This window comes from Phallusia mammillata, chromosome 6 (genome assembly GCF_965637545.1).
Source record: "Phallusia mammillata chromosome 6, kaPhaMamm4.hap1.1, whole genome shotgun sequence".
NCBI lineage: Eukaryota > Metazoa > Chordata > Ascidiacea > Phlebobranchia > Ascidiidae > Phallusia > Phallusia mammillata.
The window spans coordinates 3,413,064-3,428,491 of record NC_137257.1 but is presented as its reverse complement, the minus strand read 5'-3'; the positions used below and the strand labels follow the sequence as shown (position 1 = coordinate 3,428,491).

The 15,428-nt window shown below is 36.1% G+C and overlaps 2 protein-coding genes and 1 long non-coding RNA gene across 7 annotated transcripts; 2 read left to right on the top strand and 1 right to left on the bottom strand.

The window, feature by feature from the left end:
* The first annotated feature begins 49 nt into the window (after positions 1-49).
* Positions 50-1,255, top strand: LOC145233441 (uncharacterized). The gene is made up of 3 exons (XR_013861098.1): positions 50-161; positions 236-327; positions 751-1,255. It is a non-coding gene; the product is annotated as an uncharacterized LOC145233441 (long non-coding RNA).
* A 257-nt stretch (positions 1,256-1,512) lies between these two features.
* LOC145233437 (uncharacterized) lies at positions 1,513-4,088 on the top strand. The gene is made up of 4 exons (XM_080098165.1): positions 1,513-2,009; positions 2,176-2,527; positions 2,909-3,033; positions 3,242-4,088. Exons 1-4 carry the CDS (start codon positions 1,583-1,585, stop codon positions 3,319-3,321), a joined length of 984 nt encoding a protein of 327 aa, XP_079954291.1. The 5' UTR covers positions 1,513-1,582; the 3' UTR covers positions 3,322-4,088.
* Positions 4,089-4,167: 79 nt separating this feature from the next.
* Positions 4,168-15,428, bottom strand: LOC145233435 (baculoviral IAP repeat-containing protein 3-like). Of its 5 annotated transcripts, XM_080098159.1 has the most exons (23): positions 15,335-15,428; positions 15,164-15,270; positions 14,711-14,748; positions 14,372-14,500; positions 13,431-13,952; positions 13,025-13,218; positions 12,923-12,957; positions 12,677-12,853; positions 11,947-12,059; positions 11,777-11,850; positions 11,328-11,430; positions 11,187-11,248; positions 11,006-11,088; positions 10,758-10,943; positions 10,563-10,677; positions 10,318-10,471; positions 9,966-10,065; positions 9,035-9,224; positions 8,397-8,509; positions 7,907-8,058; positions 7,784-7,837; positions 4,853-4,897; positions 4,168-4,661 (listed from the first exon to the last, which is right to left on the bottom strand). In XM_080098159.1, the coding sequence occupies exons 3-23, from the start codon at positions 14,742-14,744 to the stop codon at positions 4,462-4,464; spliced, it is 2,835 nt and encodes a 944-aa protein (XP_079954285.1). In that variant the 5' UTR covers positions 14,745-14,748; positions 15,164-15,270; positions 15,335-15,428; the 3' UTR covers positions 4,168-4,461. The 5 variants fall into 5 exon arrangements, with proteins under 5 accessions (XP_079954285.1, XP_079954283.1, XP_079954287.1 ...); XM_080098157.1 differs by lacking the exons at positions 15,164-15,270; positions 15,335-15,428 and adding an exon at positions 14,820-14,901 and having other exon boundaries at positions 4,170-4,661; XM_080098161.1 differs by lacking the exons at positions 15,164-15,270; positions 15,335-15,428 and adding an exon at positions 14,820-14,900 and having other exon boundaries at positions 4,170-4,661; positions 14,372-14,464.

Below are 15,428 nucleotides of genomic sequence, written 5' to 3'. Positions count from 1 at the left end.
TTCTGAATATAACAATAATTGATTCTTTTTTATTTTTTCATAAAAACAAGACTGGAATACAGACTGGCGACCTTCAGACATGTTGATTACTTAGGTGCGCTGCAGCTTGGTATGCGTGGCTTGATGCACGCCGGGGCACGCAGACATGTTAAATGCTTTTGGTAAGCATTAAAAACTCTTGCTTTTATCTTCTGATGCACGCTGCATGATAACTCATGTTTGTGAATTTTTTGAGGTGCCGCAAGACAACGAATCTAGAACGAGTTTGGAACGAAATTCCTTTGTGTCATACCGACGATTGTCCTTTCCGTCGAGCAGCTATGACTTGTAAGTAGCACTGCGCGTTAGAGCGTTATGGCTCATGTGAAGGTAGAAAAAAACTAAATAATTGTGAGGGCCCACAGACGTAAAATTTATAAAAGAGTCCGTTGTACTACAAAAATAGTTGGAAACCGATAAAGTTGATATTCCACGTTTCATATGTCAAAAGCCAAAAAGCGTAATAATGCAGAAGTATATAATCACAAATGCTGTTGTGACAGTTGCAAATTACTCTGTTGTGTCTGTTACTATGTCAAACTGAAGTAAAGGAGAGAGTTTTGATGATACGGATAAAATCAGAGTTGGGTTGCGTCTTCGCGACCCATTCAAAAGTGCTTTTCGCGATCCCTTGGTTGAGAAATCTGGTTTAGCACATAACATTTTTAAATTCATTGGCTAAATATTTTGTATTTATGCTTTGCGTTTCAGATGCTCTCACAGACAGACAACGCTCAGTGCTTTCAAGGGTTTTGTGCTCCATCTGCCGTTTGCCTCAGGCTTCTTTGTTGGTGATGAATTGCTTTCATTACCTTTGCGATCACTGTGTTGGTCATGGTGTTCTTCACATATGTCCTATTTGCAATACACAAATCACAAATATATGCAGAATTCTCCAAGTGCAGTAATGGTACTTGACCTTCAATCATATTTTGGCAACACGTTGTATATTTTAAGAGACAACAAAGACGTTAATATTTTGGTAAACTTAAACCTGTTTCCGCATGTCCACAAAACTACAAGGTGCTTAAACATCATACTGTTACACCATATTTGTATTTGATATAAAAGTGTTCACGCCAAAATAGCGATGTATTTAAATAGCATCAGATGACGGATAAAAAGAGACCTTTATTCTGGTTTGTTGGAATAGATATGTCGCAAGTTGATTGTTCCACGATTAGTTTGTACCGAATTCCGTAGGGGTACTGCAAAATACTCAGTTTTGCACTGATACCTTCTTTTGTACATTTTGTAACTATAATGTAATTTTGTTAGCAACTTTTACTCGCTTACAACAAACCTATATGAAACGTTTAGTAAATCTATTACCTTTACATTACCTGTTTGTTGTGTTTATACACTGAAAACCTTAATTTTTTTAGGTTTTTTTTTCGAAAAAAATTCTTCTTGCAGCCATGTAACAAAACCTAGCTGCGTTTTATAATGTTGTGCCTTCTACTTTCAGAAACGACTACCCTTAGGTAACGTACTGGCGTACAAAACGTTAAGTTAGTAGGTGTAATAATGCAAGGGTTTAACAATGGAACCAATGATGGATATATACCAAAACCAAATGTTTAACCTGATCCAGTATGTACGACTTTTCGTGGACAACAGTTATGATAAACATTACGCGAAGGCAACCCTGAAGTTTGCCGGATGGAATTCGATGATTGAAATCCGAAGACAATTTTTCAACTACACGGTTTTCAATGCACAAACAGCATTCAACAGATCAGATGGTAATTTGTCTCCAATTGACATTTTATTAGCTGGGTTTTATGTGATGATTAGACTTGGACAGCCAGTACCGAAGATCTCATGGATTACCCTACACATATGTTGTCACCTGCTTTCTCCAGTGGGAAGGTTGTACGCTTCTGGACTTATGTGCGGTCAAATTTTGCCCGTCAGGTTCCGATATAAAATCAAAATTGTGGGTGAATCACTTAAAAACATTTTAAAAGGTATTTATTTCTTTATCTGACATTTGGATAAAAACCTATCGTGTCTTATGATTTGGCAAAAATCGACTTTTTTAGTAAGCTTACATACAATACACGCATTAAATGTGATGCAAGCTTCAACTTTATAGGCTATAGTACACTTTACCTGCCAGTAATATGTTCATAGGCTGTGCGGGCCACAACACTTTGAAAACAGTGATCAACGTCGCAATAGCAGCAGCATTACTGCGTGATGATAAAGTTTTATCAGACTTGGAAGCAATATCGCAAACCAACCAGCCACTACAGCAATACTCCTACCTTTTCGCAACAGTTAAGCAGAGGCTTCAGTTATACATCAATTTACCGTGGCGTATCAACCAGTTCAACATGAAACAACCCAACGGAGATGTCAGCAACAGAACATTTCGATTCCTAACATTTGCAAAGTTTCCCAGAAAAACTTTACCCAGCGCGGAACAACTTTCCCGTGATGGATTTATTTCAGGGTGTATTGGGGACAAGGTTCAGTGCGTCAGGTAAACCTACAGGTTGCTTTCAAACTTATTCATCAAGTAGGCAATTAAACTAAGGTAAACAAGACACGGACTTAAAGAGTGGCTGACTAAAAAAACTTGCCAGTAGTAGCCTACATAGATAATACACAGAATAATTAATGTAGAATAAGACGTAGACATTAGTCATAAAACAATAATTAAAACTAATCAAAAACATAACTGCCAGAATGTGATGTATTCTTTATATACACGTTCTCTGGCAGTTACGTTTTTGATTGAATAAGTCCGTGTATATAGCCTAGTGTTCCTAAATAATTCAATCACTAATAAAAACAAAAGTATTCACCTCTGTCGGTACCTCAGTTATTTCGAGTAACGTCTTTAACGACCTCAATGACCTAGGTGTGGCAGGGACTCCCAAAACATGCAATCAAGCTCCGATACAAAATTACCAAGATTTCACTACGGCTACTGTGCTTCGATTGGAAATGCTCGAGGAGTTGAACGATCTGGAAGACACCGACATGGTTAGTAATTTTTAGTAGTTACATGGTGAAAAAAATGTGTAACAAGCTTTGTGTTTTGACTGAAAACCCAGAATGATAAGCATGGCAATGGCCCATAGAAATCATATAAAATATTTATTTTTTTAAGTAGTTTCAGCGCGGCTTTGCTTCCAATATTAAAAGACTCCAATAACACGCAAACAAGAGTTGTTCGAAATTTTGATTGCAGGTTTCCCTGCGGAACGACGAGCCAGTCGTTTTAACAACACCGAACGTTTAAAAGGCAATAATCGCCCAGCTGGTGGATAAATGGTATCCAAAAAAACAAACAACTAAAATTGCTCTAATAATGCATCAAATATCAAATTCATGCTGCTATTTCTATTTTCATCAAGAAATTGTTTGTCTTGGAAAAGTTTTTGACAAATCTTGGTTTTGTTCGTCGACTACTTCACAAGTCACCGTGCGGTACTTCCCCAGATGGGATTGTTTTGGACTGAGATTGAGAAGGAACTGAAAAACGCTGAATGCCTCTCCATAAATCAAATTCGTTAAACAGCTGGGCCCAGTGAACAGAAAACTTCAAATAGTATGTTATAATATGATTTTTAATATACTAAGGCCAAACTACACATTTGATGTTTTTTCATTATGAAACTCTTTAACTCCCAAGTGAATTTGTTCAATGTGTATTTTATTTCTTCTTCATGCTATTAAAGCAAAGAAGAAAAAAAATCTTATTTGTACGGACACATCAAAGTGTTTTTTCCACACTTGGTGCCCCCTTTTTTTATCAATTGGTACACCTTTATATGGTTTGGTGTACTTTTATATCGCTTAATGCACATTTGTATTAATTGGTACACCTTTATATAGCCTGATGCACCAAACTCATATAAAGGTGTAGCCAACCAAGTGATCTAAACGATCAAAGCAATGCAAGGAATCCTACATATGTGAGAGGCATCCCAAGTTTAGTATTTATGTTTTACAAATTACCTTTGAGTCTAACAATATTCAAATCCGAACCTCCTTTAATAAATTACAAAGCTTTTGCAACAACAAAACCTTTGTGCATAATTGGCTCATTTTTAAATATAGTCACATTGTGTTTTACCAACACTGAAGTTTTTTGCTATACACTGATTTTATTGTGGCTACCTAAACAAACAAAAGAACGGTGTGGAAAAGCACATGGGAAATGAAAAATCAAAAAACATTTCAACCTTCAAAGATTGAATGTTGCGTTGTGAAATAACCTTTTGAAAATATTGTTACATTGAAAATAAATTTGTGCCAACAACCAGATTAAAAAAATGTTCCAATTAAGACATACTTACATCACAAAAGTCACCAAGCAAACTTTTTACAACAACCTACATATCTGATTGCAAATTACATGCTACAGTTTTACACTTGACATACAAATATATATTTTTGTTAGTCTACTTATGACATGTATGTACGAATAGCCTTTTCAATTCTCTGTCTACACATTGGGCATTTTCTCAGAGCTTCAGCACACCTGACACAGCTGCACAAGTGGCCGCAAGGAACAAATACAACATCTGCCATGTTATCCAGACAAATCTTGCATTTTCGCTCCTCTTGCAACTCTTCGATCCTTTCTTGCATTGATGGTGTTCGTTCTGGTAATTAAACAACTTTATTTCAGCAAAATTGCTCATTGGGTTTGCCCAGACACTTCTACCGAGTTGACAAACCAGTTTCATAGGGTTCAACATGTTAATCACATTCATCAGTGTTTCAAAGCCTCTTATTTTAGCACAAAAACATTGCTATACCAATTTATTGAACCATGAGCAATGACAATTCTTACCTTCGTTTTCCAGAGACGAAGCATTACTGGCAGCAGCAGACAAGCCTGTGACAATAATATAACAGACTTGAGTTAAAAAACACACTATGGGACCCATTGTCAAGCAATGGTCTTGTTTTTTCAGGTATTGTAGTCTTATTTAAACATAGGTTACAAAACACCACAGGCACCTATTTTCAAGCAATTGTCTTGGGTTTTCAGGTACAGTAGTTTTATTTGAACAACATACTAGATACTGTAAGATGTCAGTAATTAGGCCTGTCAAAAACGGTATGGTTTAGAACTTTTTTGTTGAACTGTACCATTCAAATTTAAACTTGGTGCACATTCTTTAGAATTTTTGATGCTGGCTAATTACGATAGTGATGTTAAATAGGTGTCAATGTCACTGAGCGACTGAGACAAAAGAAGGTGCCATAAGCACCGAAACATGCAGATAAATTTAGGTTTTACCAGTTTTTTTTATTATTCAGGTTTCAACTCCTTTGTATTGTGATCACAAATGACACTATGTACGAATTTAAACACAAACCATGTTTGAAAACTTGTATGAAATTAAAAGGTATATTCACTATCAGTAATAGTATAATCATTTGCTAAAACGTTTTGGTATATTGATGTTTGAGTTGAGTTTATTTTGGTTGGTGAAAGAACACATGCGACACAATTGCACTGAACAATCACCAAGTCAGAAAGAGCTGCGCAACGTTATGACATTGTTGGGCACAATTGGTGGATTATGATGAAACGCGCTGCAGCTACACCGTGTTTAAAAGCGCTATGTGGCAGGAGCTCACAAGAAAGTAAGTTTGGCGCAGTGTGAGCATAGCTCGACTGGGGGGAAGTGTTGGTGCGACCAGTCGAGGGGGCCCTAGAATCTAACCAGCCGTGTTAGGAAAGAGGGCGGGTTTTCTTCTAAATGTAAAAGGTGTTGTTTTTGATGACTTAATAACTCTTGATCAAATAACAATATTTAGATGCACTGATGAGGTGTCTGCCATTAAACTTACACAATTTACGGTTCTAAATATTCTCAGCATAAAGATACAAGCCATTATCTACTTTTACATTTTACCTGAACAATAATTAGGGATTGTGGGAATCAAACCTGGTTCTTGAATCAAACCAAGGAATTTGAAAAGTACTGCTTTAACCCAACAGAAACTGATCAAGGAGATATTCTATCATTATCAGTCTTCTATTGATATAACCTTACCTCTTTTGTAAACAAACTGGACTATAAAGTTTTTACAATACCATCGCAGAGTTTAATAAAATCTAGAAAATGTTTCTGATTCATTGCAAGACTTTTCTGCTTTTTTTTAATTCTGCTTTCGTGCTAAATCCTAAACTGTATTTAAGTTGATCAAAAGACTTCTCTAATTGTAGTTGCTGTTTACAGTAACTAACTACTGCAGGAAGGCAAATTTAACTGACCAACCATCAAATAGGCCTTTTACTGAAACACAGCAGGCAGAGAAGTTATACATGAAAAATACATTTTATTGGTAAATACTCAAAAAGACTGCCTACATTGGTTGTTGCTACTATGACTAAAATATTAAACTTTATATTAGGTAAATTCCTGTGTCTGCAGAAACTTGGATCCCCGTTTTCTTTGTAAGAATTGTTGCTACTAGACATAATATATCAACTGAATATTTCTCTTCTGGAAAATATACTTGAATAGTTGTTATTGTCCTGAAGGAACCTTATTAAAATATCGAACATTAGTAAAAACAATATATTTGCCACAAGAGCATCATTCAGATTGCTTTCTCCTTTTCATCACAGGTATGTGTGTTAAAGGTAACTTGTAACGAGTGAAACAGTATGCTTTTCTAGCCAAAATAACCTAAACATGGAAATATGCATACTGTATGTGAGATTTATGTTGTGGTATTGGCAAGCAGTTGATCTTATATAAGCCAGGAAAATTATATCATAATAAAAGCTATTTCTGTCTTGCCAAAATATCTAAAACTGTTGTTAGTCTAAGAAGTGCACACAAGACACACAACATTTATTAGTACAACAACACACACAAATAGTGCAAAACATTTAGTGAGGAATAGATGTTCAGTATTGCAAGGTGCTCTGCACACAAGACACAACATTTATGAGTATAACAATACACAAAACCACACAAACAGTGTAAAATATTCTTTGAAGAATAGATGCTCGGTCTTGCATGGTGCTCTTGATATGCCTGGTGTGAATTCCGGTAAAAGCGAAACAATGCAAAAAAATTGAAAACTTAAAAAGGACATGCACACATAATATTTGCAATTGCCCAACATGTAAAGTAAATGATAAGGTGAGGTTTGAAAACAGTGTTCTTTGGAGGTACCCAGATGTGCCCAAAACAAATGCTAAATATTTTTACCCATATTTCTAGCGTAACCTAATTCAATCAAGGGAGTTAAAAGTAGCCAGTTCCAGATATAGAAGATGTGTTTTTTTTCTAAATTTAACCATCATTTTCAGAAGATATTTCAGGATCAGTTTCTACAAACCAATGCAGCAGGTAAGAAACTGGAGTTTACTGCAGTTCTGAATTTCAGAAATAAGACTTCGGTGATCAGAAATTTTAGTGCTGGATGGAGCAAACAAACAATTCTGATTCTGTGTCTAAAAATCTGTGCTAAGCTGTTCTGTTTCTGTAATTTCTAGTTGTTTTGATAGGATTTGCAGTGCTCTGACATTTAGTAATTCAAATTTCCAAAAAAAGAGTTGCCTTGATGGAAAAATCTTCATAGATTATAAAGTGTTGAAAATTTCTGTCATAGCAACCTATGACATTACCCTCATAGCAAGAAACTCACCTCAAAAAGTGAAGAAAATCCTTAAAGACAGATGTGGTTGACAAACTGTTGTTGGTAGCTATGGCATATTTTTTACTAAACTTCGCAAACAATTAATTTAACAAACCTGCAGGTATCGGTTGTCCGTGCATTGCTGAAACCAAAGATGCTGGTTGTCCACCTGTAACATAGACAAAAATGAAGTGTTGCAACATTTAAAGCTGAACAGATTTTTGCACAAAACAAAAACCTCCTCCTGGTGTTTTAGCAGATGTTGATGGCTGAGATTGCATGGAACTTTCATTTTCTTCATCTTCACTGTCTGAAACATCACTCGTATTACCTGTGACATCATCAACCAACTCCGCAACTGTTGTGCACATTGCTGAACGACGAATTCGTCTACGAAGTATTGAAACATGATTTTGAATGTGACAAATAACAGACTATATCAATGAGGGTGGTGACCGATGGACCTGTTTTTATTTATCAAATATAGAAAATATACTCAAAAAAGGTGGCAGACGATCAACGTCAGTGTACTCTTAGATTTTTGAAACAGAAATATTCATGTCCAATATGATATGAGAATCCCATATTTCAGTTTAAAAAAATTGAGTAATTTTGAACTACAATTGAAGCCTTATACTTTCTAACTGTCAGTGAACTTGACAGGCAAACAAACGCGAGATACAATTCGTTTGTTTGTTTTTCTATGTCGCAAAAAATGTTCGAATTACCTTTTAACAACATGGCGAACAACTTTCCTCTCAAATCCCATTTCAATTGCTGCCTTCACGATGTCTGAGTTCATTGCATCCTGAATTTGTTGTCTTTCTCTTTGCATTTCAGCCTAAAACAAAACAACAAAAACTGATAATAAATATACAAGCTCCCATAAAATCTCTTTATCGAGCATTGTAAGGGTGTGTAAACCTAATACAAAGATGATTTTTTTATAAGATGTGTTTGGTGACCAACTGATTCAGTACATTGCTATTAATATGCCAGGCATATTATGACCAGTTTAGTCAAATTTGTTTGGTGTATAAAAGCAGCAGGCCGAAGCCTATTTGGTGGTATGCAAGTGGCTTTCTGCTATACTTAATTGTTAGTTTAAGAATTGTAACTCAACTCAACCAACTAATTGTCCTTAACTGTGGGCAAAACCCAAGTCTTGCACATTCTTTAGGAAGCACTAACCATGCTGTTTGTGTGGTACGCAGCCATAAAAAAAGTCCTAAGTGGTACATGACCAGTATAAGGTTAAGAATCACTGCATTAAAGGCTTTTGTGTGATGTTACATGGTTATGTGATTGGTCAGGTAAAAACAATTCAAGTTGGTCGGTGTTGTTGTTTAAATCACGCCGAAATTACCTGTGGATCAATGATAGGTGGTGGTGGGGATGGAGCTCGCGCAGATGCTGTTCCATAAGCAATTCTTCGTCCAGGGTTGGGTGGTGCGACATCGTGTGGTCCACGAAGTAATGGTCGGGGAAGATTTGGAAACATTGACACCATGCGATGGACAAAATCAGGACCCTTTCTTTGCAGCAGAAATTCACAACTAAGAGAAAGTATAGGCTTTGAAAGGTAAATGTGATGTACCAGTCAATGCTAGTTTAGTTCAAATGTATACATGCTATTGGATGATCATTATGTTGGTTCCATTAGCAGAATCGTTTAGCTATGCGTTCTGTCGTTTTAAATAAGAAAAAAGTTTGTTTCACTATTCATCGTGCAACAACAACGCAAAAACACTTATTAGGTAAGAAAATCCTTGTGTAAAACCAAACTGGCCACCATAATATTTTAAGTCCTTACCCCAGCACAACGTTGAAATGGTCAAAAATAAATCTATACAACAGAGAATAAGACTAAGCCAGCATTGTGCAAAAACCTTTTTCACCACAAGGTACTTCCCCTACTGGGAAGGGCCTAATTTATTCTGTATGCTGAGTACAGGAAAGAGAGAAGGCTATTGTATTCTGGTATGAATGCCTTGTACCTTGTCCTGAAGTAGGTTTACAGGGATAGGGCACTTGGTCAGTATCACTTATATCATGGTAACATTCAGTACTCAATATATCAGCAGTGTTTTATAATAACTTAAGCCTAATTTTTGCAACAAACTTTTAATGAATAGAAAAGATCATTAGTTCTGCTATTGTCACACTTTTCACTGTGTGTTTTCGGAGATATCTAAGGACGCTATAATTCCGGATTGGTCGAGCCAGATTCCTAACCATGCTTTAGAAAGTCAAAGAGACTAAAATGTTACAAATAAAGACATTTTGCATCAACTTACGTTGGAAACCATTTTGCATGTTCTGTCCAAGGTTCATCTTGTGGGTCCCAGTTCTGAAGACCTCCATTGCAATACCAGCACTTCACACGATCGCGTTCCCCTACAGGCCAAAGACAACACAGTTATTGTAATATTTCAAAAAATTGTCAGACCTCCAGCTCAAATGCTAAACTAGTGCCATTTATTAACCTAACCATAAAAGAGCATTTTAAACATGCCATTACAGTATTATGCTGCAAATGAAGCTTAAACTACATACAACAAGCTAATCACTGATTGATGTTGTCATGTTATAGAGCTGTGATTTGTTGTACGTAAAGGTCACCACAAACTTTGGTTTAAAAAGGGTTACCTAGAAAAAAGAATCCAGCTCTGGCAATTTGTCGGGGTGTTGCATTGACTTGACTTGCTGGCCAACGATGGTCGAAAGTCTCAAAACGGGTTTCTTCATTTCTCATGTGCGGGCTAACTGGGTACTGGCATTGGAACATGTTGCGGAGGTCCCTCTAGGATGCAAAGAATATTTATTGACATAATCCAAGTACAGTGTTTGGTAAAAAAATAAACTAAATTCAACCAAGCATAGCCTGTACTTACAGCTTCATTCTCAGATGGATCTGGTGGTTCATGAAAGACAGTTTGTTGACTTGGAACAGCTGCACGTTCATCTGGTGTAAGTTGCACATTTCTTGTTTCTGAACCCTGGCACATTCTACACAAAACAATTTATATCATCAGGTTGTGATACGTTATCACAGCTGACTTTTAACAGCAAGGCACTTATCCACTTACTTGCAGTGTGGAAAGTGTCTGCGATGTTCAGCTTGCACATTATCACCATAGTTCCAATTTCTCAAGACACCACCACAAGAAAAGCATTGAACTCGATCGAGATTACCAAGATAGAAAAATCCTGATCTTGCCAAGTCTGCTGGGTAGACTGTTGGGGTTTCAGAAGGCCAATGTTCAAATGTCCGACTGAAGAGATGTCATGTTAAGGAGGCACAACTAAATGAACTTTAATGAAGGTTTGTACTTACGCTCTTTCAGATTCTTTTCTAAGGTCTAGGTTTTTGAGAAAGTTTTCATGGTATGCAGATGGAATGGTTGCAAACTCTACAATCTACGATGCACACAAATTGTTAAAATGTATTCAAATAACCCAAAAAATTGAAATCAGGGTGTTTAGGTAAAAATTATTGAAATGTTTTTGTGACAAACCTGAAATAAGGGTTGATTTCTAGCAACTGGACGAGCTGTTTGCATTGGAATAGCTTGGTTTGCTATAAAAACAATAACAGACAACCATGATCATTTTGTTGTTTATATGGTGAACAAATGTTGAATAAAAAGCAAACTTACATCCACCAGAATGTGATAGTAAAACTGAACCAGCAGAAGGAACTTGTGATCTTTGTTCAACTTGCTTTGCAGTGCCACTCGATGCAGTAAAATTGCTGGATGGCTGTAAATTACACATTTCACATTATATAAGGGATTATAAGCTGTTGCTGCCAGTTTTGTGCATGTAAGGCTGAATTTTAAGACAATAACATGATAAAAACTGAAAACAAGCGGTTTAGCAGGTTAAATTGTTACTTCAATAAAACACGCAAATCGGTTGGCGTGCCATGAAAAACCACCTCAGGTGCTATCCTTGGCGTATGTGTCAAGGGTTGCCGACTCCTGCTATACAGGTTGCCTTCTTTAGGGTAAACAACACTGAATGTGCATAGTATTATGCACTATTTAGTGTTTTTTTACCCCTTCACATTAGTTTTATTTAAACCAGTACAACAAACATTACTCACAGGTCCCGTATCCATTGCATTATTGCCTTCTGGTGATCGAGGTGGCATCATGAAGCGGGCAAGAGCACCCCCACCTAAATGAGGAAGTAATTAAAACAACCATTTGTGGCAAATCAAAAGTGGTCAAGTGATTCTGTATAAATCATCGAGTTATATATCAAATCAATTACCTATGGGCACATTTCCACTGTCTCCACCTCGCATAAAAGCACAATCACTGCGATGCCACTGTGCCGAACGAACGTCATCACCAAACACCCAATTCTCACAGCATAAACCACAGCTGTAAGTATATGAGCACAAAATAAAAAAAAATCTATGAAATACTAATACTGTAAGCATTTTTGTCACATCTAAAACTTGTAGAAATGCCCATCTAAAATAGTAACGACATTTTGTTTGCATTCAGGGATTTTTTTAAAATGACGACAACACAGTAGAAGGGGAGCCCATTGCCTCTAGATGGCACTATTGAGTGAGGAAAACAATATCATATCGACGTGAAAAACAATCAGTTGACTTGAAACTGTGTTCAGGCCAGTTGTAACTTGAGCCATGGAATGCAAACAACAAGCTATTTATAGTTCAAGTGTGTTAGTAGTTACAAGAAATATAGAAGACGGTGTATGTAGTTTAAGATTTCAGGTAAGTGACATAATGTCTTATTTACTTTTTAACCTTTATTGACAAAAACTATTTTAAAGCAATTGATAAAAAATGAAACACATTAATCATTTTAGTTTGTGCATTTGACAAGCATAAGTTCATTATTTGTGTGCATAAACAGATAGGCAATACTTAATTAGGGTAATACTAATATTACTTGTGCAGTTTTACATCATAAGCACCATCTAAGTATGTACAATGTGAAAAAATGTGTCATAAACCAAATTTAGTTACCTGAAGCACTTGACCCTGTCTTTATATCCGGTGTAGTAAAACCCAGCAGAGGCCAAGTGCCGTGGGTTGACAGGAACTTCTTGTGGATATTTTATGAATGTTGAAAGTCTGTATGACTCCATGTAAATGTCTCCAGGTGGAATATAGACACTGCGTTGCCCAGGCGGATCTCTTGCTCTGCATTTTTAAACAAAATTTTAAGCATGAAACATTTTTTGGTACCCAGAGAAAAAGTGTGACAATTACCTGTCGTAAATATTTCCATCAGTAGCCACTTGTTGCTGTAACAAAAGTTAAAGTTAATGAGCATTTCCTGAGAGGGTTAAACAGCAAGTTACAATTATGTACCAAAAGCATGTTATTGTTATGCACAAACAGGCGTTCTCTGTCTCGAACTGCATTGCTGCAAGTCTTGACTTTCCTTTTTTGAAGATTTTGTTGTTGTTTAGCCTTGAGGTTCTGCACTGTACAACCCATATGAAGTAAATCTGCACATTCGATCAGCCATTCACAGTTTTCAGATATAGTTGTGAAATTGTAGTCTGTAGAAAAACAAAAATCTTTAGATTTGTTTTTGACTTTGAGATACATGAATATGTATTGAAATCAAAAACTATGATGTTATTACTGCATACAGTTTTTTTTTTAAGGTTTGGTTTGGGTGACCGCTAAAAATAGCCAAATCCAAATTTTGGGAAACTGCTGGAGAAATCAAAACACCTTAAAAAAAACACTTGTCTGCATATACATATACCTGATGCCAGATCTTGAATTAACTCCGTCATGATTTCAAACTTTGTGTTAAACCAATCATCATCTTGTTTTAGTGTAGCTGAGAGAGCTTTTGCAAATCCAAAATTTTGCAGCAAAAAACATGTAAAAACAATAATTTGTTTTCTGCTGTTGTCGAATTCATGGTTAAATGCAAGTTGCTCCATTTGGTGAAATGGCATCTCATTGATAATGTAGAAAGCACAAGCAAGTTTTTCAGCTGTGGACATTTGTTCTGTTTTTGAAAAAGCATCCTTACACAAAGTTTTAAATTTATGTAGGAAGCAGACTTCTATTGTAGCCCATTTAATGTTTTCTTTCTCATGCCACCCCTCAATGCATTTAACAAGTTGATCTGAAAGATCGCCTACAAATTGTTGCACTATTTCACATGTAGAAGATTTTCCATGGACTAATTCATCACTTGTAGGCAAAGTCAGAGAGTTTATGATGTGTTGGCCAATAGTGGCTGTTGTTTTTTCAACATCAAGTAGATTAAGATCATCTAAAACATAAGGTATGTATGTCATTAATTTGTGAATTGGTATAGGTACATGGATTACTGACTTAAAGAGTGATCTACAACTATTGACAGTTTAACACTATGTTTTGAAGCCTGCGCCTACTAGACACACAAGGTTGACATCATTCTTATTGACTTTTTATGTCACCTTAGACAAGCAGTGTTATGTCACCTTAGACAAGCAGTTGCTAATGAGAATGACAAAAAAGAACTTGCAATTAATGCTGACAAGTAGTGAAATGATTACTTCCTTTTAACATATTTAGCTGGTTTCATTTCCTATTGAATTACCCAAGGCAGTATAAGTTTGCAAACTGGACAAACATCTATTAAAAACAGATGCTGTTCCTTGTAATTTGTGGTATAGCTTTGTAAACTTTATTTGGTTATAAATGTCTCACCTAAAATGTGGTCAATTGGTTTGTCATCAGTGGTACATGTTGATTTGTTGTCAGTAAATGTTCGTTTGTCACTGACTCGGTCAGAAACTGGGTCTGTAGAAGCAAGATATCTTTGAGAATTTTTTTTGCCTGTAAAACAGAGATTATTTTTCCTAGTAACAAAGTTTATTTTTAGCCATTTGGAAACTTGTGAAAAATGTTTACTTTTGTGCCATTTAGAAAGAGTAAGGATTTATTAACAGTCAAATCTGTTTGAAATCAAAATACAAACACGTTTTACATTTAGAATGAAATTAACGAGGTCAAATGAAAATTTTTTAAGTTTGAAAAAAATCTTACCACATGTACAGACTGTAGAATCTGTTTCGATCATGTTTCTGTATTAATAAAAATAATGTTTTGTGATTTGCCTTAAAAAAAGTACTGCAACTTTTTTTTCTGCCCTTACCAAATCTGTCGAATTATTTCACCACCAATAGCGCAATGGTCGAGTTTCAAGTTGCGACCATCACGCCTCAGCGAACAAACCATTGGGTATTTTACTTTGTTTTAAAATGAATTTACTGATAAAGATTTCTGATTTTTCCGAAACACGCCAAGTTGCTAAAATTATTGAAACGGCCCGATTTCAATTGCAGCTTTAAGGAAACCATTGGTGCTCATAATTTTTTTTTGGTGGTGTAACAAACATTGGACTTATATGTCATGCCCCAACTATTTACGTTTATAATGTAATAAATAAAGTTGTATTTCCAACGGGACCTTCAATTGTCATCGTTATAGCGCACCAACCTGCATTTTATGTTTTGGTGAACTTGCCCTTTTAAGTGATAAAGTTCTTGGGGCGCCAGCCGGGAATAAATCTTTGCATTTGCCCCCGGACCCAGCAGCTCATTGGCCTAAAAGTAATGAACGGTATTTTTAACTAGTTTTCATGATTTTTAAGTGTAAAATTCGTCCTACCGTCTGGGTCCGTCCCGGCCGTTCACCGCCCAATTCTCTTCCAGTCGACTTGAAGTTTTGTTCAGAAATGATTTGATCAAACTGGTTGTATTCT

Excerpts from the sequence above, each read along its gene's own strand:
- LOC145233437 (XM_080098165.1), top strand. The coding sequence starts at position 1,583 with ATGGAACCAATGATGGATATATACCAAAACCAAATGTTTAACCTGATC. Across the intron at positions 2,010-2,175 it reads ACTTAAAAACATTTTAAAAG|GCTGTGCGGGCCACAACACT; the intron begins GTATTTATTTCT and ends ATATGTTCATAG. Across the intron at positions 2,528-2,908 it reads GACAAGGTTCAGTGCGTCAG|GTGTGGCAGGGACTCCCAAA; the intron begins GTAAACCTACAG and ends TCAATGACCTAG.
- LOC145233435 (XM_080098159.1), bottom strand. The coding sequence starts at position 14,744 with ATGATCGAAACAGATTCTACAGTCTGTACATGTG. Across the intron at positions 10,678-10,757 it reads AGACACTTTCCACACTGCAA|AATGTGCCAGGGTTCAGAAA; the intron begins GTAAGTGGATAA and ends TGTTTTGTGTAG. Across the intron at positions 8,510-9,034 it reads CACCTATCATTGATCCACAG|GCTGAAATGCAAAGAGAAAG; the intron begins GTAATTTCGGCG and ends GTTTTGTTTTAG.